We start from the raw sequence: 25,101 nt of genomic DNA on the forward strand, positions 1-25,101 counted from the left end.
TGGAGCAGAGGTGGAGAGAAATCGGGACTTGGCATTTTCTCCCCTCTCTCCTAATTTGAGAGAGGCCGCCAGCTCTCCCCTTTAAGAGAGAGAGAGAGAGAGAGAGAGAGAGAGAGAGAGAGAGAGAGAGAGAGAGAGAGAGAGAGAAGATAGAGGGGCGAGAGAGGAGAGAGAGAGAGGAGAGAGAACTGCAGGACCCTCGAGTGAGCGCGCCCGGACCCCGGCCGCCGCTCCGCCTGGGCCGCGGCCGCAGGAGCCCAAGATGGCTGGGCGCTGAGGGAGGCGGCCCGGCCCCGCCGCCGCGCGCAGGCTCCGGCCGCACCGCCGCCCGGAGCCGTCCAGACCCGAGCGGAGGCCGAGAAGAAAAGAAAGTGTTGGGGGGGGGGGGCGGGGTGAGGCTGGGGTGGCGAAGGGGGAGGGCCGGCCGGGGGGAGGGGAGGCCGGCAGCCGAGCCTCCGGTTCATTAGCAGTTGAGAAAAATTCCTTTCTAGTTTGATCAACCCCCGTTTCCCCCGGCAGCGCCGAGCGCCCGCCCAGCGCGGGCCGGGGAGCGGGTCTTCCCGCGGCGGGGGCGCCCGGCGCCGGGCCCGGGGGAGCGCAGAAGTGGCGACGAGGAGGTCAGGCCGGAGCGCCGCCGGGCTCTCCTCCCTCCCTCTCTGGTTGGCTTTTTTTTTCCACTTCTCTCCCTCCCCCTTCCGTTTCTATTTGTGAAGGGAGGAGGAAGGCAGAGGCGGGCTGGTGTCTCTGGCCGGGGACTGGAATTTCATCTGAATGACTGCCCCATCGCGCACGCAGCGCCCCGGAGTCGGCCCGCCTGCGCCCCGCAGCCCGCACCCGCGGACGGCCGGCCCGCCGAGGGGCGCCCGCGCCCCCGCCCGGAGACCGCCGGCCCGCCTCGCCCGCCCGGCCCGGATCTAGTAGCCCGCGGCGCGGCCGCACTTGCTTCCCCGGCCCTCGGACCCTGGACGAGGCGAGGGGACGCGCGGCGCAGGGGAGCCGGGAGGGAGCCACCACCGCCGCCGCCGCCGCCGCCGCCGGAGGAAGTGTGCGGTTCCCGGGCTCTGTCCGCCGTGGGGCGCGCCCCAATGTCAGCCGCGGGGCCCAGCGCAGGCCGCGGGCCGGGGCTGCCCTAGCCGCGCAGACGGGGAGGCGGCCTCTTATATGGAATTTGGACTCCTGCGCTCCCCTTCAGGGCTGGTGCCCCGGCTGCGGCCCTGGCGCAGTCCGCCACCTCCCGCTAGGCGCTCGGGAGGACGAGACGCCACCGGCTGCGCGCGAGCCGTGAGGACCTAGGCTCCCTCCGGGGGGCGGGCGCGCGGAAGGCGCTGGTGACTGAGCGACCGTCGGGGCCTCCTGGGGCCGGAGCTCGGGGCTCGGTGGGCCTACAGCGGTACCGGCCGGACCCCCAGGCTTGGGGAGTTGGGAAGGCCTGCCCGGGCCGCCTGCCCGCAGCCGCCATGGCGGAGAATTGGAAGAACTGCTTCGAGGAGGAACTCATCTGTCCCATCTGTCTGCACGTCTTCGTGGAGCCGGTGCAGTTGCCGTGCAAACACAACTTCTGCCGGGGTTGCATCGGCGAGGCGTGGGCCAAGGACAGCGGCCTGGTGCGCTGCCCGGAGTGCAACCAGGCCTACAACCAGAAGCCGGGCCTGGAGAAGAACCTGAAGCTCACCAACATCGTGGAGAAGTTCAACGCCCTGCACGTGGAGAAGCCGCCCACGGCGCTGCACTGCGTGTTCTGCCGCCGCGGCCCCCCACTGCCCGCACAGAAGGTCTGCCTGCGCTGCGAGGCGCCCTGCTGCCAGTCCCACGTGCAGACGCACCTGCAGCAGCCCTCCACCGCCCGCGGGCACCTCCTGGTGGAGGCGGACGACGTGCGGGCCTGGAGCTGCCCGCAGCACAACGCCTACCGCCTCTACCACTGCGAGGCCGAGCAGGTGGCCGTGTGCCAATATTGCTGCTACTACAGCGGTGCGCATCAGGGACACTCGGTGTGCGACGTGGAGATCCGGAGGAATGAGATCCGGGCAAGTATCCTACACACACACACACACACACACACACACACACACACTCCCTACCGCCTGGGACCACCCATCCAGGCAGGCTGACTTTCGTGACCTCAGGCCAGAAGCTCCCTTCCCGGAGCCTCTAATACTCTGAGAGTTTGGGGGCAGGGTTCTGGGAAGAAGGATCCCCCACGGCTACTTAATGCATTTCTGCACCTGTGCTCTTGTGAGTCATTTGTAGAACTGAAGTGTGGGGCTGTTAGAGTCGAGTTTGGGTGTTGCTTTTCCGTTTTTTTTCCGCACAGCTCCCTCCCCCAGCCCTGTTTCTGTAGGCCCTACAGGAAGTCACCAAGGCAGTGACCCAGGTTCTGCATCTCCAGCTGCTGTTTATGTAATGAGTGTCCTGGTGCCGCTGCTGTGGCTGACATGATCCATGATGTTGGCATACCAATGAGGAAGTAAACAAAAGCAGCCATGTTAGTTTCAAGCCCTACTGGAAACGCATTGGGGGGTGGAGGGGAGCTTCCGGAGGGAGCGCAGAACTCCCGTATCTGTGTGGACAAGGCCTGGACAGCCAGCAGTGTCCGGACAGTGTCTCAACTGTTTGGATTATTCTGGATAGCCCACTCCGTGTGTGGGAACCGCAGCCCTCTGTGTGCCTGTGTGTGTGTTGAACGCTCCTGCATGAACAAACCTTAAAGTATGTGCCTTCATCACCCTGAGCCCTTTGCTCCCAGCCCAGCCCTGTATCACAGCCCTCCCACATTTGGGGAGGGGAAGTGGAAGACGGAAAAAGAATCCTGTGGGTTTAAGGTTGAGCCGCCTTACAATCTGGTTTCAGGCAGCTGGCTCCCCTGGGCTGCCGGCTGAGTGATTACGGAACCACATCCCCTCCCATTGTATACACCCTGCAGCAGCGGCCAATGTCAAAACCGCCTTCCCCCTCAGGCCTGTGGGCCAGGCTTTGGAGCTGGACTGAGGCAATACTTCCGTCCCCTCCGGTGGAGGGGGGCTCCTCCTCGGTCCCTCCCTGGTCCCCTGGCTTTCAGAGTTGAGTCATACCCGAGGAAGGGGGTTGGCCTGAGACTGTATGAGCCATTTCAGAAGCCCAAGCTTGGGGCCTGGGGGTGAGGTTGGGCTTTGGTAGGACTGGGAGTGTTTCTGGGTGGGGGCCCCTGGAGGCTAGTTGAGGCCAGTGGGGAGTTTGGGTATGAGGAAGCAGGATCAGGGGACGGCGGTAGATGGGGGCTGTTTCCTTTGGAGGGACAGTCAGAATGAGTCAGTGTTTAGCCGAAAAAAACATACACAGACAACTAACAAAAGGCAAGAGGGCTGCCACAAGCTGAGGGCAGGGACAACAAATAAAATTTGCTGTATAATTAGTTTCCAATCCGATGGGCGAGCTCTGGGTTTTTGTGCCAGTTCAGGGCCTCTGGTTTCTCAAAGGAAGTGTGGGGGGTGGAGAGAGGAGCCATTTCCACTCCCTCCCCACTAGGGTTAGTAAAGGCAGAAGCCTAGGGGAAGCAGATGAGCCCCAGGGCAAACAGAGCCCAGGTTTCCCTCCGTATTGGGAAGCTGCTGCTGTTAATAAAGATGGGAGGGCTTGGGAGAGGAGGCTGGGAAAGGGCAGGGCAGGAGGAAGGGGCTGTCCAGTTCTCAGTCCTGGGATTGGCAGGGGAAAGTGAGAGGAGGGGGAAATCTGAAATGTGGCTAAAAGAAACAGAGGAGGGGACAGCAACCAGGGTGAGGAGTGTTTGTGTGCCCCCACCCAAGGTTTTGCTGTTAGCTGTGTCTGTGCTGGGGGTGTCTTTCATTTGGGTGGAGGAGAAAACATAATTGTACCTAACTTGGTAGTAAGAGGGTATCTCTAGATGTGTGTGTTGGCAAGTGTCTTTGCCCTCAAATGCACCTGTCTCCTGGTTGTGTAGTTGGGGTGTGGGAGGAATGGCACATGCATGCAGAGTGCATCCTGGGGTTCCCACCGGCAGGTCCCTGATCCCCAGCTCATGGAAGGAACTGGATGGGAGCAGGCCCCGAACTTTGTCAGCAGCTGGGTGCATGTGTGCGTGCATGCCTCTGTGTGTGTGTGTGTGTGTATGTGTGTGTGTTAGTTCCTGTCCCTAGCGTGAGCAGGGACTCAGAAGTAGTGGGTTGCATCAGGGCCAGATGTGCAATTCTATTTGCTCAGCATCTGTGCCCCCCAGCCTGAGTCTCATCCCCCTCCTATTCGTCCCCCTCCAGCTCCCCCACTCCAGGCCCTCAGGATTCTCTCTGGTGCCCCAGGTACTGGAGTTGGAAAGCCTTCAGTAGCCCACCACTCGGTGTGAGTTGGATTTAGTGAATGTGGAGGAAGGGGGATCCCACCAAGGGGGAGGGAGTGAGCCTTGGAGAACCTGAATGGAAGAGCCCATTTCATTCTCCATCCTCTCTGGGAAACGGGGCGGGGGAGGGGCCTTTTCCTGGATCTCTTTTCCCTTGGGAATCCGTCCTAAAGGTCCTCTTCTGGTACCATGGATGAGGGCAACAGGATTCTCCCGGATATAGAAACGGAAGCAGGGGGACCTAGCACATGCCTTAAATGTGGCTCTGCTTCTTGTGCTTCTTCTGTCCTGGGAGGGGGGAGGGGGGGCTACTGAAATGCTCTATTGGCTCGAAATAGAAAACCCTGATCAACCTCTCCCTGGTGGCCCCTACTTGCTTACTCAAAAGCACTCACATGTGCATGGGCCAGGGGCCCAGTGGGAAGGCAAGCAGGGCCTCCATTCAGTGGTGGGGACTAGCAGGGGATCTCAGAGTTAGGCCTGCGAAGTCCACGGCCCCATTCTACACTTGGGAAGCCAGTGTATAGGCCACATTGCCCTGAGGCCTGGATGCCCACTGCATGGGCCTCAGAGACCACTCTCTGGGACATATCCAGATCCTAAATAGGTCCTAAGGGCCTAAGATTAGGACATTTAGGTGGGTTCAGGCCTGGCAGCCTTGGTGTTCAAATCCTCTTCCTTCCCCTAGGTTGAGGGGTTCTTCTGAACAACATGGTACTGGTATGAGCTGTGATCACCTCTATCTCATGACCCCCCTCAACATGGAAAGATAACTCAAGATAAGCCCTAGTTATCTTGTGTGAGGGGCTATGCAAGGTGTGTGTGTGTGTTCAGGTCATAGTTATGCCTGTGTCGTGCCTAGGATCCCAGCTCAAGGCTGGAAATGTTCCTTGCATTCTTGGAGGTTTGGAGTTGAGATGTTCTTTATGGAGGGGATCCCACTGCTTGGGCCAGTTTGGAGTGGCTCTCACATTGCCTTTGGCTGGAGGGGTTGCATGGGAGGGACCCTGGGTCTCCACTCCATGTGTCTGTGTCAGGCAGGCTGTAGGAGTGAGGGTGTCCTGGCCTAGCCCACTCAGGCAGTGCAGAGCCCACTGCTGCCTCCTCCCCCCCCCCCCCCCACCATACTCCTGGGCAGAGTGGAAGCTGGGGTGGGGAGGCTGTGTGTATTCAAGGCACAAGGGTCATAAGTGCCCCTTCCTTGACCATCCTGAGTTTTACACAGAAGGGGGCCTGGTTTGGCCTTGCTCCATGGGCCCCAGACAGAGGCCCACCCCCCTACCTCCTCTCCAGGATACTGCTGACACAGCCGGGCGCCTATCATGCACATCCTATTGATTCCTCTGCCTCCTGCACTCTGAGTAGCTGTGCATCCATGTCAGTCTGCAGGTGTGTGTAGCCAGCATGCCTGGCTGTGTCTCACATGTGACCAGTTTTTTGTATCTCGTGTGTGTATCTCTGAGAAGGTATGATGTGAGTGACTGACTTAATTCTGTAGTTGTCTATGTATGTGTGATCAGAAAGATTGTGTGTGTGTGTGTGTGTGTGTGTGTGTGTGTGTGAACAAGCATGCCGCACACCTACAAGGTGAAGTTGAGTGTGAGTGCATGACTGCTAGTGTGACTGCCTGCTCAGGCTGTGGTTGGTGGTTGTGAGTCTTGTGCGACTTTTCTCACCTGGTGGGGTGGGAATTGGGGAGGGAAGGGGGAGATGGGATTCACCTTAGGGTGAGCTTATTGCTGTGGCAGCATCAGAGGTAGCATCCTGGATGGATCCTGTGATGCTGTATTGGGGGCAGTCTGGGTGGGCATAGGAAGAAGGTGAGCCTGATTTGGGCCCCTACCCTGGATTAAGCAGGCAGCCTCATCCCTGGCTCTGGAAAAGCCTTCCTTCCCGGCTGGCCTGGCATTCAAACCCAGACAAAGGGGGGCTTTCTCTCTCGCCTCTTTGTTCTGCTGCCCCAGAGCACTGCTCTCTGCATGGCAAAAGCTAATTTGACTCTGCAGCTGGGAAACCCTCTCTGGGGTCTGCCGGGGCCTGCCTCCCAGGTGCTGCCTTTCTTCTTGCCCTGGCTTCTGCCCTGTAACCTCCTCTCTCTGGGACTGGGGTTGCCCCAGCCTGGAGATTCACAAGGTAGCCCGAGGCAGGAGCTGAGGCACGAAAGGGGGCATCTATGGCAGGCAGAAGCTGCTCTGAGACAAGGGGAGAGTGCTGTGGCCCAGGAGAGAGGAGGCTAACGTATTCCTGGGATGAGGTCTTAAGTGGGAGAGTGGGGAGGAGGTTTGGCAGCTGGGGAGGAGGTTAGGATAGGGTAGCTCTGGAGCAGGGGTTGCAGCCAGAGCTGGAGCCAGCATGAGAGTCATCTGAGCAGGGGTCTGAGTGGCTTAGCTCCCTCTTTCTGCCCCCACCCTCCCACCACAGGGGCGGTTGGACCCAGCCCTGGCTTTGTCTGAAAACCTCAGGCCTGCTTCTGGCCCAGCCCCTGGGGCCCTGTTCCCTCCTGACCTTGCTTCTCTCCAAGGTTGACTTGTGGGTTTTATTATTATTTATTAACTTTTATACAGCCTAGAGTCCCCATGGCCTCACCCGTCTGCCCAGTCCAGTCTGACACCAAAAATGCCAGTTGGGCCTGGCCAGTCAGGCTCTACAGGGACATGAGGCTTTCCCAGGGCAGGAAAAGGGGCTTGTGATTGCCCCCTGTCCAGGTTGGGAGGGCATCAGAGGGAACAGCTCAAGGCGCAGAGTCTAGAACACTAGGTGACAGGTATGAGAAGCAGGATGTTCTGGGGCCTTGGAGAAATGGGAATGAAGTGCTGTGAAGCCTTGATGCTTTTGCCCTCACAGATTCAGGAGCCGACCATGGAAGGCCTTAGGCCCTCAGGGACAGAGACAGGAGTGAGCAGGTCCCATCTGGACCAGCACCTGTGGAGCGGGGCTGGGGCTCATATTGTCCCTCCTGCTGGAGGTGGCCTGGTCCCTCAAGTGCTTCTAGTCTAGACCATGGCTCCCCACTTTGCTCCTTTCCACTCCCCTCCTGCACACTTGAGGTGTGCCACAGTCCAGGTGACTTACTGTGGGCTGGGGGACGTTTATAAAGTGCCCTCCACCCCACATGGAGAGCCCTTGCTCTGAATCAAGGTGGGATGATCTCAGCTGTGGCTTTTTCCCAGGTGGGCAATGGGGCCTCAGGTCTCAGCAATTCCCTGGAGGTTGAGATGGAAAGAGGCTGCTGATAGCAGAGAGGGGTCCAGGCCTTGCTTCCTCTGTTCCCCATCCTCCAGCTTCTCAGCACCTGATTCAGGCGTTTGGTGTAACGGAGATGAGAGGTAATGAAGGGGGCAGCAAGTCTCCCCAATTTCCCAGTGCCTGAGGTGGCAGTAGTCCCCCAACCCCCTGCATTCCCCTAGGTGTTCTCTGTGGCAGGATTAAGATCACCTGGCCCCAAGGAGGGCATTCCCTGCAAAGGTAAGCTGGCCAGCATGGACCCCCTCCCCTACCCCTGCAGCATAGTAATGAAGGCTCTCTTAAGACCTGACAGTATCCTGTCCCCAACACTCTGTGCACATTTGAACTCCCTGCACCCTGTTGATGGTTTTCTGCAGTCCACAGTGCCTCTTCCCTCTCCTTGTCTATCCTTCAAGACCCCACTCCTCTAGGAAACTTCTCATGGCCCCTGCTCAGGAGCCCAAGGGCCTCTGAGCTGGGGGAGGGGAAATGGAAAACCCAGCCACCTACTGGTTCTACCCCTGCTGGTTCTTAGACAGGAGCCCAAGGGCCTCTGAGCTGGGGGAGGGGAAATGGAAAACCCAGCCACTTACTAGGGAGTGTGGCACTGCCTTTACTGGTCCTGGCCTGGGCTCCCACCTCAGAGGGCTGTGGGCAGGCAGGAGCCAGGACCTGGGACTGGTGAAGCTAAGAGAAGATGCTGCGGGGTCCCAGGGTAGACTTGCTGCCAGGAAAGGCTCTGAGAAACGCCTATAAGAAGAGAGAAAGGGCTAAGTTCCCCCAGGACTGGACAGGAGGTGCCTCCCATGGCTCTGCCCTGAGGGGTCAACCGCGAACTCCCAGAGAGGGTTTCAGGGGGACAAGGGAGGGGCTTCCCACTGGTCTGGAGGGTGGGAGCAGAGCAGCTCCATTCCTATCCTCTGAGGGGAACTGGGCTGGGAACCCACCTGGGGCCGCCCTTTCCCACCCCTCATTTGGGACTCAGCCCCAGGTGCACCCCTAATGAGATGATGGTGAGTTTGGTGATGGGGCCTTGGGGCATGGGACCTGGGCTTTCAGATATCCAGGGCATTGGGAAGGCAAGAGTGGCCTGAAGTCTGAGATGCATGGGGGGGCAGGGGGGGCGCTGTCTTCCTGAGTGTGGGTACAAGGTATCCAGCAGGCAAAAATCTGAGGGCCAGTTGCTACAGGGGAGGTAAAAAGGCATTATGTTCCTAAGAGGGTGTCCTGGCCACCTTGCCTTTATGGCAGGCCTCCCTCAATTGTCTGGGGCCTTCAGGAAGTCCAGCCTCCCCCGGAAGGGGGTTGGATGCAAGTACCTGTGCACCTGGTACAACACCTGCATGAGGTATTCGCGGGGCCCAGAGGCAGTATGTGTGCTTGTGTGTGTGCGCAGCTGTATGCATGTATCTGGGCCATACACTGAGGCGCTGCCTGCCCTCTTCACACAACTGTGGGCTGTTTCACGGGTGGGGAGGACCCATGACTACCTACCTCTATTCCTGCCCCCACCCAGCAGTGTTTCTGAACAGGTGCTGAATCCCAGATTGGCAACAGATCCCTGTGCATGTTGGGCTGGTGTGGGGAGCCTGCTGGAAGGGCAAGTGCTGGGGGCAGGGCAAGGTCTCCTAGGGCTGGTTCTTAGAGGTCCTGTCCTGGGTCATTGAAAGGTTAAGTTTTTCAGGGAGATTGCCCCAGGCTTCCCCAGCTTAGCTAAAGAGCCTCGCCCCCACCTCCTCCGCTCCTCAGGGTCCTGGTGTTTTGTTTGGCCACCAACACAAAAGGGGTCACTGAACTCCTTACTGGCCTAACGGGGTGGGGAGTGAGAAAGGGATTGGTGGCAGGTTGGGAAGCCATCTGGGTGTGGATGGGAGTGGGAGTCATGGCATCAAACTTGAGGGTCACTCTGAGGCCCACACCGAGGAAGAAAAAGAATCATTCCTTGTTGAGTGTATACTCACTGTGAGCAAGGCTCTGCAATTCGCTTTGCAAACCTTACTTTATGTGTAAAACCCATGGGTTTATTCAGTAAACATATTATGCATCTATAGGGTGCTGGGGCCTTTGTGTGGCCTGGCTCAGAAGGGAGGTGAAAAAAGATAGCAGCAAAGCCCTATTTTCGAGAGGCCTTGAGTTTTGTAGGGAGATCAAACCACGGTTTATGAAACAAATTACAGAATAATGTATCCTGTAGATCTTTCTGGGATGGTGGCTGTTTTGTCTCTCTAATATTCAGTACATTAGCCAGTAGCTATATGCAGCTATTGAGCACGTAAACTGAAGCTGGTGCAACTGAAGAACTGATGTTTAATTTCACTTTTAATTAAATTTAAATAGTCACATGTGATTAGTGGCCACCATATTGGACAACAGAGCTATAGAGGGCAGGCAGAATGTGACAACCCCTTTGCATGGCCAGGACTGGGCGGGACCTGCATAAACTCTGAGCAGGGGCCATGAGAAGTTTCCTAGAGGAGTGGGGTCTTGAAGGACAGACAAGGAGAGGGAAGAGGCACTGTGGACTGCAGAAAACCATCAACAGGGTGCAGGGAGTTCAAATGAGCACAGAGTGTTGGGGACAGGATACTGTCAGGTCTTAAGAGAGCCTTCATTACCATGCTCAAATGTTTGAGAGGAGGCAGTCATTGAGGGTTCTTGAGCAGGAGCAAGACCCTATTTGAAGAGGTATGTCTGGTGAGGGGGGATGGCAGGATGGCTGGAGCAGCTGGGATGGGCAAGGCTGGGAGGATAGGGGTTGTAGAGATAGGATGTGAAGGGGTGAAATAGTAGCTTGGTCCAGCACCTTCCAGCAGACTGGCCTCAGGTCTTAGGAGAGCCAGTGTCTCCTTTCCACCTGGGTCCAACTGAGGGGCTGAGGCAGTTAGCAGGGACTTCAGAGGCGTGGCTCTCAGGGTCAAGAACAAGGGTGGGGGTGGCTGGCTTGATGCTCCCAAGTGTAAGGTCGTTTGACCCTCTGCTTAGGGCACTGATCTCTAAAATAGGGATCCCAGAGAGAGGCAGCACGCCTTGGATAAGAACAGACCTTACTGCCTGTCGGAGTAGCTCAGTTGGTTGAGTGTCATCCAGTGCACCAAAGGATTTGCTGTTTCGATTCCTGGTCAGGGCACATACCTGGGATATGGGTTTGATCCCCAGTCCCTCTTTCTCTCCTTCCCTCCTTCATGCCCTCCCTCCCTTCTTCCCTTCTTCTCCTTTCTTCTCTCTAAGCATGTACTTGAGTGAGGATTTAAAATATAGACCTGGCTGGTGTGGCTCAGTTGGTCAGCTGGGCACTGGATTCCTGGTTTTATTCCTGGTCACGGCACATGCTTGGGTGGGGGCTGGATCCCCGGTGGGGAGCATACAGGAGGCAGCCCATCAATGTTACTCTTTCACATCAATGTTTCTCTCTTCTCCCTCTCTCTCTCAAAATCAATAAACTATTCTTTTAAAAATAATTAATTAATTATTTTAAAAAGAACAGACCTTACTGCCAGATCACCTAAGTTTGTATCTCAGCTCTGCCACTTACTAACGGTGAACTTTGGATAAATTACTTAACCTCTCTGGTTTCCTCTTCCCTGAAATGAGGATAATAATAGTACTTATCTCATAGCATTACAGGAATGATAAGATTCATCGGAGGTGGGGGAGGGATGCTTAGAACCAAGACTGGCCTGCCCCTGCCCTCAGAAAGCTCCTGGTTTAGATATGTGTGAGAAGCTATTCCAGGCTTTCTCCTCCTGGGAACAGGCTGGCCAGACAGTGTCACCAACCAGGCCCTGGGATTGCACGAGGGCCAGGAGAGGTTGGATGGCAGAAATTTCTGTCATCTGGGTCAAAGGATCTATAGGATGAGTCTGTTCTATAGAGGGGAGGTGGGCGCTCACCCATCTCACCATGGTAAGGGGTGGAGCTGCAGCCCCCTCTGACGCCCCTGCCTCAACTGTCCCTGCAGAAGATGCTGATGAAGCAGCAGGACCGACTGGAGGAGCGAGAGCAGGACATTGAGGACCAGCTGTACAAACTCGAGTCAGACAAGCGCCTGGTGGAGGTAGCGAAGCCCAAGTTCATGGTTTGGGGTGGGGGCTGCTTGGGTGCAGGGCCTTGGGCTCGTCCTTATTTGGGCTAGGATCTGCTGTGTGGTCAGCTCTGTGCCAGAAGCCTTTGGTCAGCCATTCCGTGAACTGTTAGTTGCTGAGCCCTACAGGGGTAGCTGGCACAGAACCCTGTGCTACCAGCAGGTGACACCTTGCCCTGAGGAACCCTGGGCAGTCTGGGGGTTTGGGGTCCCAGACTCCACCATCCAGGATGTAAGACGGGCAGAAGCGGCAGCCAGTGGTCCCCAGTGCTCACCTGCCCACCCACTCTTACCCCCTGTGCCCGCAGGAGAAGGTGAGCCAACTAAAGGAAGAAGTGCGGCTGCAGTATGAGAAACTGCACCAGCTGCTGGATGAGGACCTGGGGCAGACAGTGGAGGTTCTGGACAAGGCCCAGGCCAAGTTCTGCAGCGAGAACGCAGCGCAGGCGCTGCACCTTGGGGAACGCATGCAGGAGGCCAAGAAGCTGCTGGGCTCCCTGCAGCTGCTCTTCGACAAGACAGAGGATGTCAGCTTCATGAAGGTGGGCTGGGCCCAGGACCGGATGGTGGGACCCAGGGGCATTCCTAATTTGGAGCCTGCAATTCTTTTTTAAAAAACATGTTTGTTTGTTTTTTTAAAAACATGTTTTTGTTTTTAATTGATTTTAGAGAGAGAGGAAGGGAGAGGGATAAAGAGATAGAAACATTATTTGCCCCCTGCATACTCCCCACTGGGGATCAAGCCCGAAACCCAGGCATGTGCCCTGACCATGAATCGAACAAGCGACTTCTTAATTCATGGGTTGACGCTCAACCACTGAGCCACGCCGGCCGGGCAAGTCTGCGATTCTTTATTCCCCCACCAGTGTGCTCACAGGGCTTTGGAGCCACCCTGTTCCTTCCAGCTTTGTGACCTTGGGCAAGTCCTATATGTTCCTTATGCCTCAGTTCCCTCACCTATCAGATGAGGTTAATAATACAGATCTACTCTCCTTTATCCTCAATTCCAAATTTTAGTAATCTCTGCATACTCAAAGAAAAAAAATTCTGGCAACTCATTTAACAGCAAAAATTGACCTGAACTGATGTTGGCAACGTATGGTCTTTATTTATCTCACCTGTACACATATTCAAACATTTTGCTACAGAAACATTGATGTATTGAATTGTGGTGCTTACTGGGGGGTGATATATAATATATGGTACAGGCACTATATTTCCCTTCTGAAATCCAAATAATTCCACATCTGGCCCCAAAGATTTCAAATAAGAGGATTGAGTGCCTGCAAACCTTCCTTCTAGGGTAGTTTTGTGGATAAAATGATGGATATATAAGAAACACTTGCAATATTGCCTGTCACATAGTAAGTGCTCAATAAATGTTAGCTATTCTTCTAAAAAAGCAGACACCACCACTATCCCACCACCACCCCCCACCCTGTAGCCAAGGGCTGCCCTGCCTGGGAGGGTGAGGATAGGGCAGTTCTTGTCTTCCCCTCTCCCATGCTGCCTTTTCCACTGACAACCTTTTCTCTCTCCCTAGAACACCAAATCTGTGAAAATCCTAATGGACAGGTGAGCAGGTGGTTACTAGCTCTCAGGGGAACACATCTTGGGAGGGTCAGGCCCATGGGGCGGGGGGAGGTAGGGCGGGCTCACCGGAGATACCTCCTCACAGCAGATGCCCCGTCCACTACCCCTAGGACCCAGACCTGCACGGGCAACAGCCTTTCTCCCCCTAAGATCGGCCACCTGAACTCCAAGCTCTTCCTGAACGAGGTGGCCAAGAAGGAGAAGCAGCTTCGGAAGATGCTAGAAGGTGAGGGTGGGGTCTTCAATGGAAGGGAGAGAGCCCTTTGGGCAGGGGTATATGCCAGAGCCTCCCCTCTGAGCGGCAGCATGGCCTGGTTAGGTGGACCTTCCTTCATGTCCTGGCTTTGCCACTTCTAGCTCTGGAACTTTGGGCAAGCCACATTACCTCCCTGAGCCTCAGTTTCTTCAACTGTAAAATGGGATTAATAGTATCTATTTGCTAATGGAGTAGTGAGCACCAACCAAGGTGATGCTGACATAGTGTGCTTGGTCCTATAGAGGAGACAGGTCCCCAGGGCTGAGGAGGATGTGAACTTCATTGTTTTTTGTCCCAAACTCTCCACAGGCCCCTTCAGCACACCGGTGCCCTTCCTGCAAAGCGTCCCCCTGTACCCTTGTGGCGTGAGCAGCTCTGGGGCGGAAAAGCGCAAGCACTCAATGGCCTTCCCTGAGGCCAGCTTCCTAGAGACATCGTCGGGCCCTGTGGGCAGCCAGTACGGGGCAGCGGGCACAGCCAGCGGCGAGGGCCAGTCAGGGCAGCCCCTGGGGCCCTGCAGCTCCACGCAGCACTTGGTGGCCCTGCCAGGAGGCGCCCAGCCAGTGCACTCAAGTCCTGTGTTCCCCCCGTCGCAGTATCCCAATGGCTCCGCCGCCCAGCAGCCCATGCTCCCCCAGTATGGCGGCCGCAAGATTCTCGTCTGTTCCGTGGACAACTGTTACTGTTCTTCCGTGGCCAACCATGGCGGCCACCAGCCCTACCCCCGCTCCGGCCATTTCCCCTGGACAGTGCCCTCGCAGGAATACTCACACCCGCTCCCACCTGCACCCTCCGTCCCCCAGTCCCTTCCTGGCCTGGCCGTCAGAGACTGGCTCGACGCCTCCCAGCAGCCTGGCCACCAGGATTTCTACAGGGTGTATGGGCAGCCATCCACCAAACACTACGTGACGAGCTAACGCCACGCGGGCGGCGGGGCGCTGGGGAATCTTCCCCCCCAGCCCCCAGTGGCTCGGGAATTATGCATCCAGAGACCTGTCCTTCTACCTTCCTGTCCTCCCTCCCTTCCTTCTTTCCCCTAAGTCTTGTCCTTTTGGATTTTGTTTTGTTTTGGGCTTTGTTTTTGATTTTTTTTATTATGAATCTCTGGACGTGGAGTGACAGTGGGAGCTGGTCTGGGCTGGGGCCGCAGGTGGCCCTGGAGTTGGGAAAGCGTCTACCTCAAGGCGCTGAGCTCTCTCTCTGTCTCTCCTTTGTTCTTCCACGCCTTCTCCTTCTCACCCCTATGGCTGGAAGGAGCCTCAGCTTTCCCTAAAGCCTTGGGGGGTGGGGGCAACCCTCCTCACCCAGCCCTGGGAGGAAGGACCAGTGCCCACTGGTCTGCTTCTCTTGTTTTTCTTTTGGGCAGTTTGATCACTGACTGAGGAAGAAATGACCTGTAGATTGTGGGGCTTTTGTTTTTTAATTTTTTTTAAACCAAGAATGATTTCTGCTTCTTTCTTCTCACCATCCTCCCAGACGGAGTTCAAAGGCCACTTCTCAAGCAGCTTTTGGCACCTTCAGCCTCAGAGTGGAATCTTACAGACAGGAACCCCATGTCCAGGAAAGAAAAGAAGGAACTTTGCCAATAATAGTGACCACAGCAAAAGCAAATAATAATAATATTAATAATAATAAAGAGAAATAAAAGAAATAATTAAATAAAAAAACCATAGCACAGCCCTTGTTGAGGTCAGCGGGGGAAGAGGGGCTGCCCTGAGTTGGGTCCTTGCCTGGATTTTGACACAGCAACTTCCTGTAGTGAGCACTTTGTATGAATCGTGGACTTCCTGTTCTCAAGGCGCAGGTATTCTGTAATCTGTCTAGAGCACACACCGAAATCCGAGTTCTAATAAACTGGCGCAGTCCCACTCCCTGCCTCGCCTCTTACCCCAACTCTTCAGGCATTGGGTGGGGAGGGGCCCAAGCCCCTGCCCTCCTTGCCTTGATTCTCTTCTGGCTCTAGCTTGTTCCAGGCCTGTGAATGCCAACCCGTAAGGCACTGACTGCATCTCCTCAGCCCCGGGTTCATTTGGGAAATATTGCCCAGTCCTCGGCTGCATAGGCCCTGGCATCTTAGGTTCTGCTAACATGCTCTTAGGACAGACAAAGGAAGAAACCTTCCTGTGAGTCTTGCAAAGTTTACCTCCTTCAGTCCAATATTTATTGAGCACATGCTAAGTGCTAGGCACTGCATAAGCAGAGCAAGACCCTGTCTTCTTGGAACTGAGTCTAACGGCCTTGCCCCCCATTGGGAGGGTGGGGTCACTCAGCTCCATGCCTCCTTTGGTGACTTGGGCTCTGGCCCCTGAGCACGGAAGAAGAGCGGGCAGGACAATCTTAGGCTCTGGGAGGCATGGAAGGAGGGTAGCAACATGAGAATCACATCTTTCCCTCTATCCCCTTTGGCAGAGCTTCTCCAAGTCTAGCATGTCTTGGGAGCTTGCTGAAGGGCTGAATCTTAGATCTCCACTTAGACTCAGTTGGAATTACTGAGATCCCAGGAATCTGCACTTTTAACTCCCTGGTAATTCTGACAGATCCTGGGGTTTCAGGAGTGCAGCCATGAGGGACTGTCCAGGCTCCTGCATGCCACAGGGGCCCCTGGGGTGGAAGGAGGGGGTGGGGCACACCGAAGGCCCTTCTCCTTTGCAGGGGAGCTGACCTCTAAAAAGGACCTCTGGTTTGTTGCCTGATACTGCGTGGATCTGCTTATGTTGTTAGGCAGCCTGTACCTTCCACATAGAAGCTTCCGGGGTAGAGCCAGGGCCTGAGCGCCGCCTGCCCCGGGAGCTTCGAGCAAGCCGTGCAGAAGTCCTGTGCCAGGGGTCCGAGCCTCACCGACCCCTGGTCACCCCGCTTCTCAGGAAAAAGGAGAGCCAGATTGGAGGACATGGTCAGGCCAGTTTGCTGGCCAGGCCAAACCAGTCTCGGTCCTGCTAAGTACCTCTGTCCTGTCCTGTGGGAGCAGAAAATGACCCTGTGGGGTGGGTGGGCCCTTGTTTCACTGCTCCCCCTTTCTACTTGGGCAGAGAGCCAGGAGCAGGATGGCAACAGCTGGCCTGCCCCTTCTCTTCCCCTGCACCTGCTTAGGGCTAAAGAGAGGGGGCAGATGGCTGGAGCGCAGCCCCCTCCCGCCCAGGGTGGAAGGATGCCTGGGGGCAGGTGGTGGTGGACCGATAGAGGTTTAGCTCCCCTCACATCTGTTCCTGTCCCACTGTCCCTTTCTCTCGTTGTCAGGAACGCTGGGACGTCTTCTGTGCCAAGAGTTGGAAGCCAAGAGCAGAAAGCTGCCCAATTTCTTTCCCACTTGGCCTAGTTTCGTTTCAGCGGACAGGAGGGATCCTCTCCCCAGCTACATCCGTCAGCTGGGGATAGAGGAGACTCAGGTGGCCGTGGGATGGGCTTGAGCCCCCACACCTGTCCCGGCCCTGAAAGCCCAGCCCAGACAATTACACACTCGGGCTGTAGGCAAAACAGCCAGCTGCCTGGAGTCTGGCCGGGGGGTGCCTGGGCAGCCAGGGAAGCAGGGAGACGCTCACCCCATCCAGCTGTCCCCAACCTCCCAGCTGTCCCTGGCTTTGTGGGAGCAGCTGTCACCCACTTCCCCAAACGGTCAGGGGCCGAGGAGGCCCCCAAAGAGCTGGAAGTGCCCCAGGACGCCGGCCTGCTGGAGAAGGTGTGTGTGTGGGGGGGGACGGGGGGTCCGCGGCCAGCACCGGTGTGCACGCTCGGGCACCTCTTGCACCCACAGGCACACCCTGTGCCTCACTCTGCTAACGGCTCAGGGACGCCGGCTTTCACACCCGACGGTGCCCTCCCGCCTCCCCCGAAAGGAGCCTTTCCGGGAAGGGCTGGGTGTTGGGAGCGTGTCTACCCCACCCCACCGACGAGGGGGTGGGGGCGGGGGGCAGGGAGGGGGCCGCAGCTCCTGTGGCCCAGATGTACGAGGGCGGGGTCGGGGGGGGGGAGGCGACCACCGGGGGTTTCCTGAGCCCGCCGCCCCCGCCGGCCCCAGCTCTTTCATGTCGCTGCCCTCCCCCGTCCCAGCCCGGAGCCGAGCAGCTGCACCCCGCTCCCCGCCCAGCCTCCCTCCCAGCTGTCTTTGGGGTGGGGCTGGGCAGCTGGGCAACAGCTGCAAGGTGTGGGGGGGGCGGCACTCGGGTGCCCCCTGCAACAGCCGGAAACAGTCCCGGTGCCCAGGACGCGGTGCAGGGGGCCGGGGAGGGCCAGGCCTGGGGGCGGGTCGCTCCCCCGCCCCTCCCCCAGCGCATCTGGCCGGGCCCGCGGGGCGCCGGGCGGACCCGGATCAAAGCCCCTCCCGGCTTCAAAGGCCCCCCCCCCCCGGGGGCGGCGGCGGGCGGGGCAGCCGCCGAGTCAGGGCTCCGGGCCCCTCTCTCTAAGCCGAGACCCCGCGTTCTCGCCTCACTTCTGGGTTCCTCCACGGCCGGTTCACACCCACCCACTCAGCTCCCACGGCTGTCACCGTGCCCTTTCCTCGGCGCCTTCGTTTCCCCCCCTGAGGGTGGGGAAGAACCGGTGACCGCTTTCAGGATCAGACCTGGCTTCTGGGGGATTCCCGGCCCCACCTTTCCAGCTGGCAAATTCCGGGGGTGGGGGGTGGGGTGGGGGGGGGGGGGGTCCAGCTCCTGCTCTGACTCACCCTCGCTCTAGGCCCACAGAGCAAGGGGGCCTGCTCGCTTACTGGGGCTGTGGGGCACAGGGAGGTGGAAAATGACGCCTGGGCATCCCCGGGCAGACCCCACCACCCGCCAGCCCCTCTGCGAAATGGGCGTCTCCCTGTGTGGTTTTGGGAAACCCCTCCTTGGAGGTGCTCAGAAACAGCGGTCTCTAGAGACTGGGGTCCCGGGCCTGGTTCTAGGGCCCTCGGAACCCTTTCTCTGCGAGTTGAAGGGGCCAGGAATGACCTTGAGGGCGCTCTTGGATGGCCCTCCCCTCCTCTGTGCTCCAGTGCTGAGGCCAGGCCCTGGGACTCAGGCCTCAGGCTGAGGTCCCAGAACGGGCACTGGAGGCTGAGGGGATGGGACGCAGAAGGCTCCTGGCAGAGGTTGGAGTCCTGGGCCAGCAGGGGGATGGGCTTAGGAACAGCAGCTTCTTCCTTCAGCTTCGCTCTTTCTTTCCCCAGCACCCCCCCCTCTCTCCACCTGCACCCCAAAGGCTTTCTTCCCTTCCCGGAGAGGTTGTCTTCAGCCTGTGCTTTAACTCCTCCAGGGACAGGGAACTCACAACCTCAAGACGCTCTCTCTCCAGTGAAAGCTCTGGCAGATAACAAATTGGCCTCGACCCTGTCCTCCGCGGTGGATGGGAATCCTGCCCTGCGTGAGGGAAGCCTTCAAGAGCCCAGAGCTTCTTCCCTAAATCCCCCTGCCCCTGGCATCTGTGGTGCAGGGACTTGGCAGTGGGCTGTACGCGGAGTTCTGCACTGGGAGTCTGAATGTTTCCTCCACAGGCGACCAGTGTTTAAAAAATGCTTTGTGGTTGATTCCTCTGAATTGAGATATTTATTTATCCTTGCACTAGATCTTTAATAATTGGATATTTCTTTTTTTAAAAAAAATATGTTTTATTGATTTTAGAGAGGAAGGGAGAGGAGAGAGATAGAAACATCAATGATGAGAGAGAATCATTGATTGGCTGCCTCCTGCATGCCCCCCACTGGGGATCAAGCCAGCAACCCAGGCATGTGCCCTTGGCCGGAATCGAACCTGAGACCCTTCAGTCCGAAGGCTGATGCTCTATCCATTGAGCCAAACCAGCTAGGGCCTTGAGAGAGAACTCATCTGCTCAATGCCATAATTTACATTCAGGCAAGAAGAGGGTGAGGTGTGAAGTGGTGTGTGGTAGTTTTTAACAGCTTGTAAGATGGTGGGGGTGGGGGGGAGTTAGAGATGGCACAAGCAACCTCTCAAAACTGCAGGTAAGGAGCGAAATGAGGGAGCAGGCTTCCAAGAATTGTGTGTGAAGGGTGGTATGGACTTCTGGTCTACCTGGAAAAATGGCAGCGAGTCACCTGACTGATGGAGGCACTGGCTGCCTGCTTGTAAACTGGGTGTTGTCATCCGGCACTCCATGTGGCAGGGCACTGAGGAGGGAGGGAGCGTCGATGCAAATGGGCTGCTCCAGGCCTCACCAGCAGGGACTCGACAGCCACACCAAATGCCATCCCTACCCGCTGCAGCTCCCTGGGCTCCCCCCATCAAAAGCGTAAGCTTAGCTGAGGCCGGTTTGGCTCAGTGGATAGAGCGTCAGCCTGCGGACTGAAAGGTCCCGGGTTCGATTCCGGTCAAGGGCATGTACCTTGGTTGTGGGCACATCCCCAGTAGGGGTCGTGCAGGAGGCAGCTGATCGATGTTTCTCTCTCATCGATGTTTCTAACTATCTCTCTCCCTTCCTCTCTGTAAAAAATCAATAAAATATATTAAAAAAAAAAAAAGCGTAAGCTTAGTCAGTCCTCCAGCAGCCCATGTGGTCCCAGGCCCCTGTGGCTCTTCTGATCCCTCTGCCTGGTTGTCTACTAGACTTAGAGTCCTGCCTCCCCCCTGTACCTCTCTCCACCCCCTCCAGAGTGAGGAGTAATGAAATGACCCACGGAAAGTGCCAGGTTTGTGCTGGCACGGTCCGTTTGCAGGCGTTGATAGCTATCACAATGTTTATGTTTCTTTGAGCCGATCCCACTCCCATGCACGTAACGTTCTGACTCGGTATTTTAACTAACTGGTTACAAGCTGCATAGCTTACATGTCCCACTAGCCTGTGTGTCCCTGGAGGCCATGAAATATTAGTCATCTTTGATTCTCCAGAGCCTAGCACGGTACCTGTTTCATTCATTCACTCAGTCATTCACTCAGCAGGTATTTATTGAGGTTCTTCTAATGCTGGGCACTGTTCCAAAATTGGGGATATTTTGGTGAACAAAACAAACTCTGCCTTCTTGGAGCTGATAATTTAGTGAGGAAGAGACAGATGACAAACAATAAACCAATAAATGTGAGTTGGTGATAAGTACTATGAAGGAAAGTAAAGCAAGGGGCGGGGTGGGGGGGAGGGGGATAGGGCGTGTCAGCAGAAGAGAGAGGGCATGGCAGTTTTTATATAGGGAAGTGGGCAGGGCAGGTGACATTGAGCGGAGACTCCAGAATGGAGGAGGCAAGGTCTGGGGCTCTTTGGAGCAGGAGTGTTCCAGGAAGAGGGAACAAGTGTTGCCTGAGGCAGATGATGCTTGTTTCAGGAATAGCAAGAGGGTGAGTGTGGATGGAAAGGGTGAGTAAGGGGCAGAGCAGTGAGTGATGAGGTCAGAAAGGCGTGAGGGAACAGGGCCACGACAGAGACATTGTAAGTGCTTTGTCTCTGCCCAGGAGATATTTGCTGAGTAAATGAGTGAATGAACAATGAATGAATGAATGCCAAATGCCTCGGCTGTCAGGGCTCTGGAAGTTTCATAGGGAGCCCTGTGGGCTCGAAGGTGCTAGGCCATCTTCCTGGGGGGGGGGGAGACAGAATTTGAATCATGGCCTGAAAAAAGGGGCAAGGAAAGCACAAAAGAGGAGGGAGACACCCCAGGGAGGAGGTGGGGAAATAAAATTTGGGGGTGAGGTTGAGGGGCAGGGAGGATAGCTCATCTGAAGCTCAGGGTAAGTGTGCGAGTCCATGATGGACAGGTCTATAAAAAGGTTTGAGGTCAGATCAGAGGGGCCTTGAATGACAGGATAAACAGTTTGGCCTTGAGTGCCCCATAGCAGCAGGGCCTCTGAGGGCATCTGAGTGGGAGAGCTGCATTTCAGAACAAGGTGGGTGAGTGGCCGGGCAGGAGGGGACAAGGTGGCGAGCTAGGAGGCAGCGGCACGTCCGAGTCAGGGAGGAGGTAGGGTGCAGGGTGCAGGCTGGCTCCAGCCTAGGGACCATGAAGGACTGTGGCAGGTCCTGCTGCTCAGGTCAAGGGATGGAAGCCCAGATCAGGCCTTTTCCTTCCCTGCCAGCCAGGCATGGGCCCCAGAGTCAGCAGAAAACACCAGCCCCGGGGAGGCGGCGGCTCAGAGCCAGAAGCTGCTGAGGGAGCACTGGCAGCAAGATGCCATTGTACGTCCGCAATCAAGATACTTCAGAGGAAATCAAAAGCACCAACTGGGGAAATGAAGTGTGCACTCTCTCTTTCTCTCTCAAACACACACACAAACTTCTGCCTCCAAAATGGGTCAAGTGAAGGCTGTGGGCGTGGGCTGCGGAGGGACGGGGGAAGGGGTGGAGGCCCAGCGCTGGGAGCAGCCTGGGTGCTGTGCCCACTCACCCTTCTGGCATAGGGGATGGTAGCAGCTGCAGGGTGGGGTGGGACGTGAGGATAAATATACACCTCCCCATGCATATGGATAATGCACACAGCTGCCCTGCCTGCTTTGCGTTCATTAGGACCAACTGTTTCAGGAGCGGTGGCAGGCGGGCAGGAGGGGGTAATGTGCCCATTCACAGACTAGGGGTAGGGGGCTGCCTGCAGCTGTGCAGACACCTCTCCCCTGCCGGGATCAGCATCCCAGCCCCTTCCTCCCTCTTTTTCTTCCTTCCAGCTCACCACTCTGGCCGATCTGGGGGGTCTCAGGGTGGGAAAAGGGGCTTGGGAGTTGGCTGACTCCTCACAGGAGCTGGGGGAATTGAAGGGAGAGTCGGGCTAGATTGCATCCCCTGGCCCCAGGATGGGCTTTACAAACCAAAGTTCCTTATCCCCTTCTTCCCAAAAGCCACCTGCAGCGTGGGGGCAGGAAAATGCTTTGGCCCTGTCATCTGGAGGCTCCAGGGAGGCCCCATTCATGTTCACAAGCTCTGTGCCCCCGGACAGATTCCGAGGGCGAGGGGGTGGTTTCATGTGATTCTGACATCTTGGCAGCGACTGCTAGGCCCCAACTCCCCGGAGCAGGTCACCCAGGTGGGAGTGAGGACTGGAGGGGTTGGCGGGGAGGGGGGAGGGGAATATTGAGAGCCAGACTGGTTGGTGTACTAGTTAGGGCCACCAAGTAGGGCTGTGCAGCTTTGGCCCTACAGCAGGCCATGCCGCTGAGGGGCCCTCGGCCAGTGCCAAGCCTTGCACCCTGGTGTGCGCATCCTCTCCCATAGGGGCCAGCGGTGGCCCAGATGACAGGCCTGTCTAGTCTCAGGAATACGAATAAACAAGGCACAGGAAGATGGTGGGTGGGCAGTGGCCTCGTGCACGTGTCTGCCGTGGGCCCTTCTCTTTCCCCCGCAGTAGTCTAAGTGGGCTGGGGGCTGCTGAGGCCAGGTCAGGGCCCAAAGAGCTATCTTTGTTGTCAGGTTGGGGCTGGGGCCCTCTGCCCCCTCTGCTGGTGGCCTCCAGAGCAGCAGTCACCTCTGGGACTCTGGGGCAGGGTCTTGTGGGTCCTGAAGAGGGGGTGGCACAGAGAGAGGTAGGCCTCAGGCCCACCCACCTCCCTGTTTCCTGGAGCCCCTCTCCCAGCAGGTCATGGCCCTTCGTTTAGTCAAGAAGGCGTCCTGGAGGAAAACAAGTGGGCAGGAATCCCCGCCAAGCCATTTCCTAGCTGTGTGATTCCAGGCAAGTGACTTAACCTTTGAAGGCCTTGGTTTCCTCAACTGGGAAACAGCAATAGGAATGGCTGCCTCGTAGGGCCAAGGGATCAAACCAGCCAATGACTAACAGCAGGAGCAGTTTGCTTAGCTTAGTGGCAGTCCTGCCCCCAACCCTTCTAGCTTTCAGCTCCAGGTAGCCAAGCGAGTTCTCTTTTAAACAAACCCTGCCCCTCCTCAACTCAGCTGCTGCTGTTCTGCCATTAATATTTCATTTCTGTAGCGAAGGCTGTTTGTCCTTGGGACACGGCTATTCACCCTGGGAACAGAAACCTCTCCATGTCCCTTCGTGCAGGAGGATTCCTTAGCCTCTTTTCTGGGCTTAGAAGCCTAAAGGGAAAGAGGAACCATGCTATGAACTTGGAGCCCAGTCGTCAAACAGGCTTGGGTTCAAATCCTGGCTCTGCCTTGTTCTTCCTGTGTGATCTTGAGCAAGTGAGTCAAATTCTGTGAGCCCTAGCTCCAAACTGTGGGTGATACTACCTACAGTTAATAGTGTTGCAAGGATTAAATGCTAACTGTGAAGTCCCTGCCACAAGTGGGTGCCCCTTAACAATCTGCCCTGGTCTGACTGACCCTGGGGGGGGGGGTTGGTCAGATCTCCACAAGCTCGTGTGTGTGGCTGGTTGTGCGCGCGCACGCGTGCACACACACACACACACACACACACACACATACACACACACACACACCTACACCCCTGACAGGGCTAGACCAGCAGATTCTCTGCAGGGAGTGGGAGCTCTCTTTCCCTCCTCCCTGCCCAGCTCCTGCAGTGTTGGAAAAGGAAATTACTGAACAGATTGCAATTAAGGGGGGAAAGGAGGGAGAGGGAGACAGAGGCCCTAAAATGCAGCTTGACTGAGCGCTAAACTGTGTTTTTGCCCGGAGCCAATCAGAAGCCTCTGACAAGAGCATGTTCCCACTTACAAATCTGATTGCAGGAGGTGTGGCTGGGGTGGCCCTGGGAGCCCCGGTGAGGAGCGGGCGGCCAGCATCTCCGGGAAGGCTGCTGGCTGCTTGCTTGTTGCCCGGAAAGTTAGCCAGTGGAGGGGCCAGGTGGCCGGGCAGAGGTCTTGGGGGCTGGGAAGGCCTGTATTCAGAATTTCCCCCAGTTATAATAGTTACCGATGATTTGGCATCCACTACACACTGGACATCCAGACTTCCACTAATCCTCCGGAGAATGCCATGCGGCAGATGACTATCACCTCACTCTACAGATAAGAAACGGAGGTACAGAGTGTCCCTACTGCAGGCTGACTATTGCCCGAGGTCTAGGTATTTTATTGACATTTTATCTCCTTTCAATCTCCCTATAACTTTAATCCCATTCCACAGGGGAAGAGGCAAGGCTCCGAGAGAGTAACCAACTTGTCCAAGATCACAGAGCTGATTTATAGATGACTCCAGAGAACACACTTAAATTGTACCAGAGCCAGGCACTCTGATAGCGTTACTAGATTTAGCAAAATAACAAAAACCAAAAAACCAGGATGGCCGGTTAAAATTTGAATTTCAGATAAATGATTACTTTTTTTTTCCCTTTAGTATTATAAGTATGTCCTAAATATTGCATGGGATATACTTATATTAAAAATGATTCCTTGTTTATTTGAAATCTAACCCAATGTCCTGCCATTTATCTGGCAACACCAGACCTCTCTCCTTCTGCCTCAAGCTCCCCTCTATTTTGCCAGCAGTTTGCCTTTAAAGGTGGCCCTCAGAGAGCCGTGCTGGGGTCTCCAGACGGAGGAAATGAGGCTGCCAGAGGGGAAGAGAAGCTCCTTTGCTCTAGAGGGCAGAACCCTGGACCAGTGCCCGCTCTGCCACCTCCTGTGTGACTTTGGGCAAGTCTATCCCCCTCTCTGAACCCTCTCGAAAAGGAAGACCCAGGATCAGATCATTGCAAACATCCTTGTCGGCCCTAACTTTCCTAATGTCTTCACCCTTTTTTCCGTCTGTGCAAAGGATGGTATGAAATACACAGTTGTGGCCTGGCTGGTGTGG

General features: G+C 56.5%; 1 protein-coding gene across 1 annotated transcript; it reads left to right on the forward strand.

Moving 5' to 3' along the window:
• The first annotated feature begins 438 nt into the window (after window positions 1-438).
• TRIM8 (tripartite motif containing 8) lies at window positions 439-15,353 on the forward strand. The gene is made up of 6 exons (XM_008144249.3): window positions 439-2,027; window positions 11,514-11,609; window positions 11,945-12,178; window positions 13,180-13,211; window positions 13,340-13,455; window positions 13,795-15,353. The coding sequence occupies exons 1-6, from the start codon at window positions 1,458-1,460 to the stop codon at window positions 14,400-14,402; spliced, it is 1,656 nt and encodes a 551-aa protein (XP_008142471.1). The 5' UTR covers window positions 439-1,457; the 3' UTR covers window positions 14,403-15,353.
• The last annotated feature ends 9,748 nt before the right edge of the window (window positions 15,354-25,101 follow it).

This window comes from Eptesicus fuscus, chromosome 17 (genome assembly GCF_027574615.1).
Source record: "Eptesicus fuscus isolate TK198812 chromosome 17, DD_ASM_mEF_20220401, whole genome shotgun sequence".
NCBI classification, from domain to species: Eukaryota; Metazoa; Chordata; class Mammalia; order Chiroptera; family Vespertilionidae; genus Eptesicus; species Eptesicus fuscus.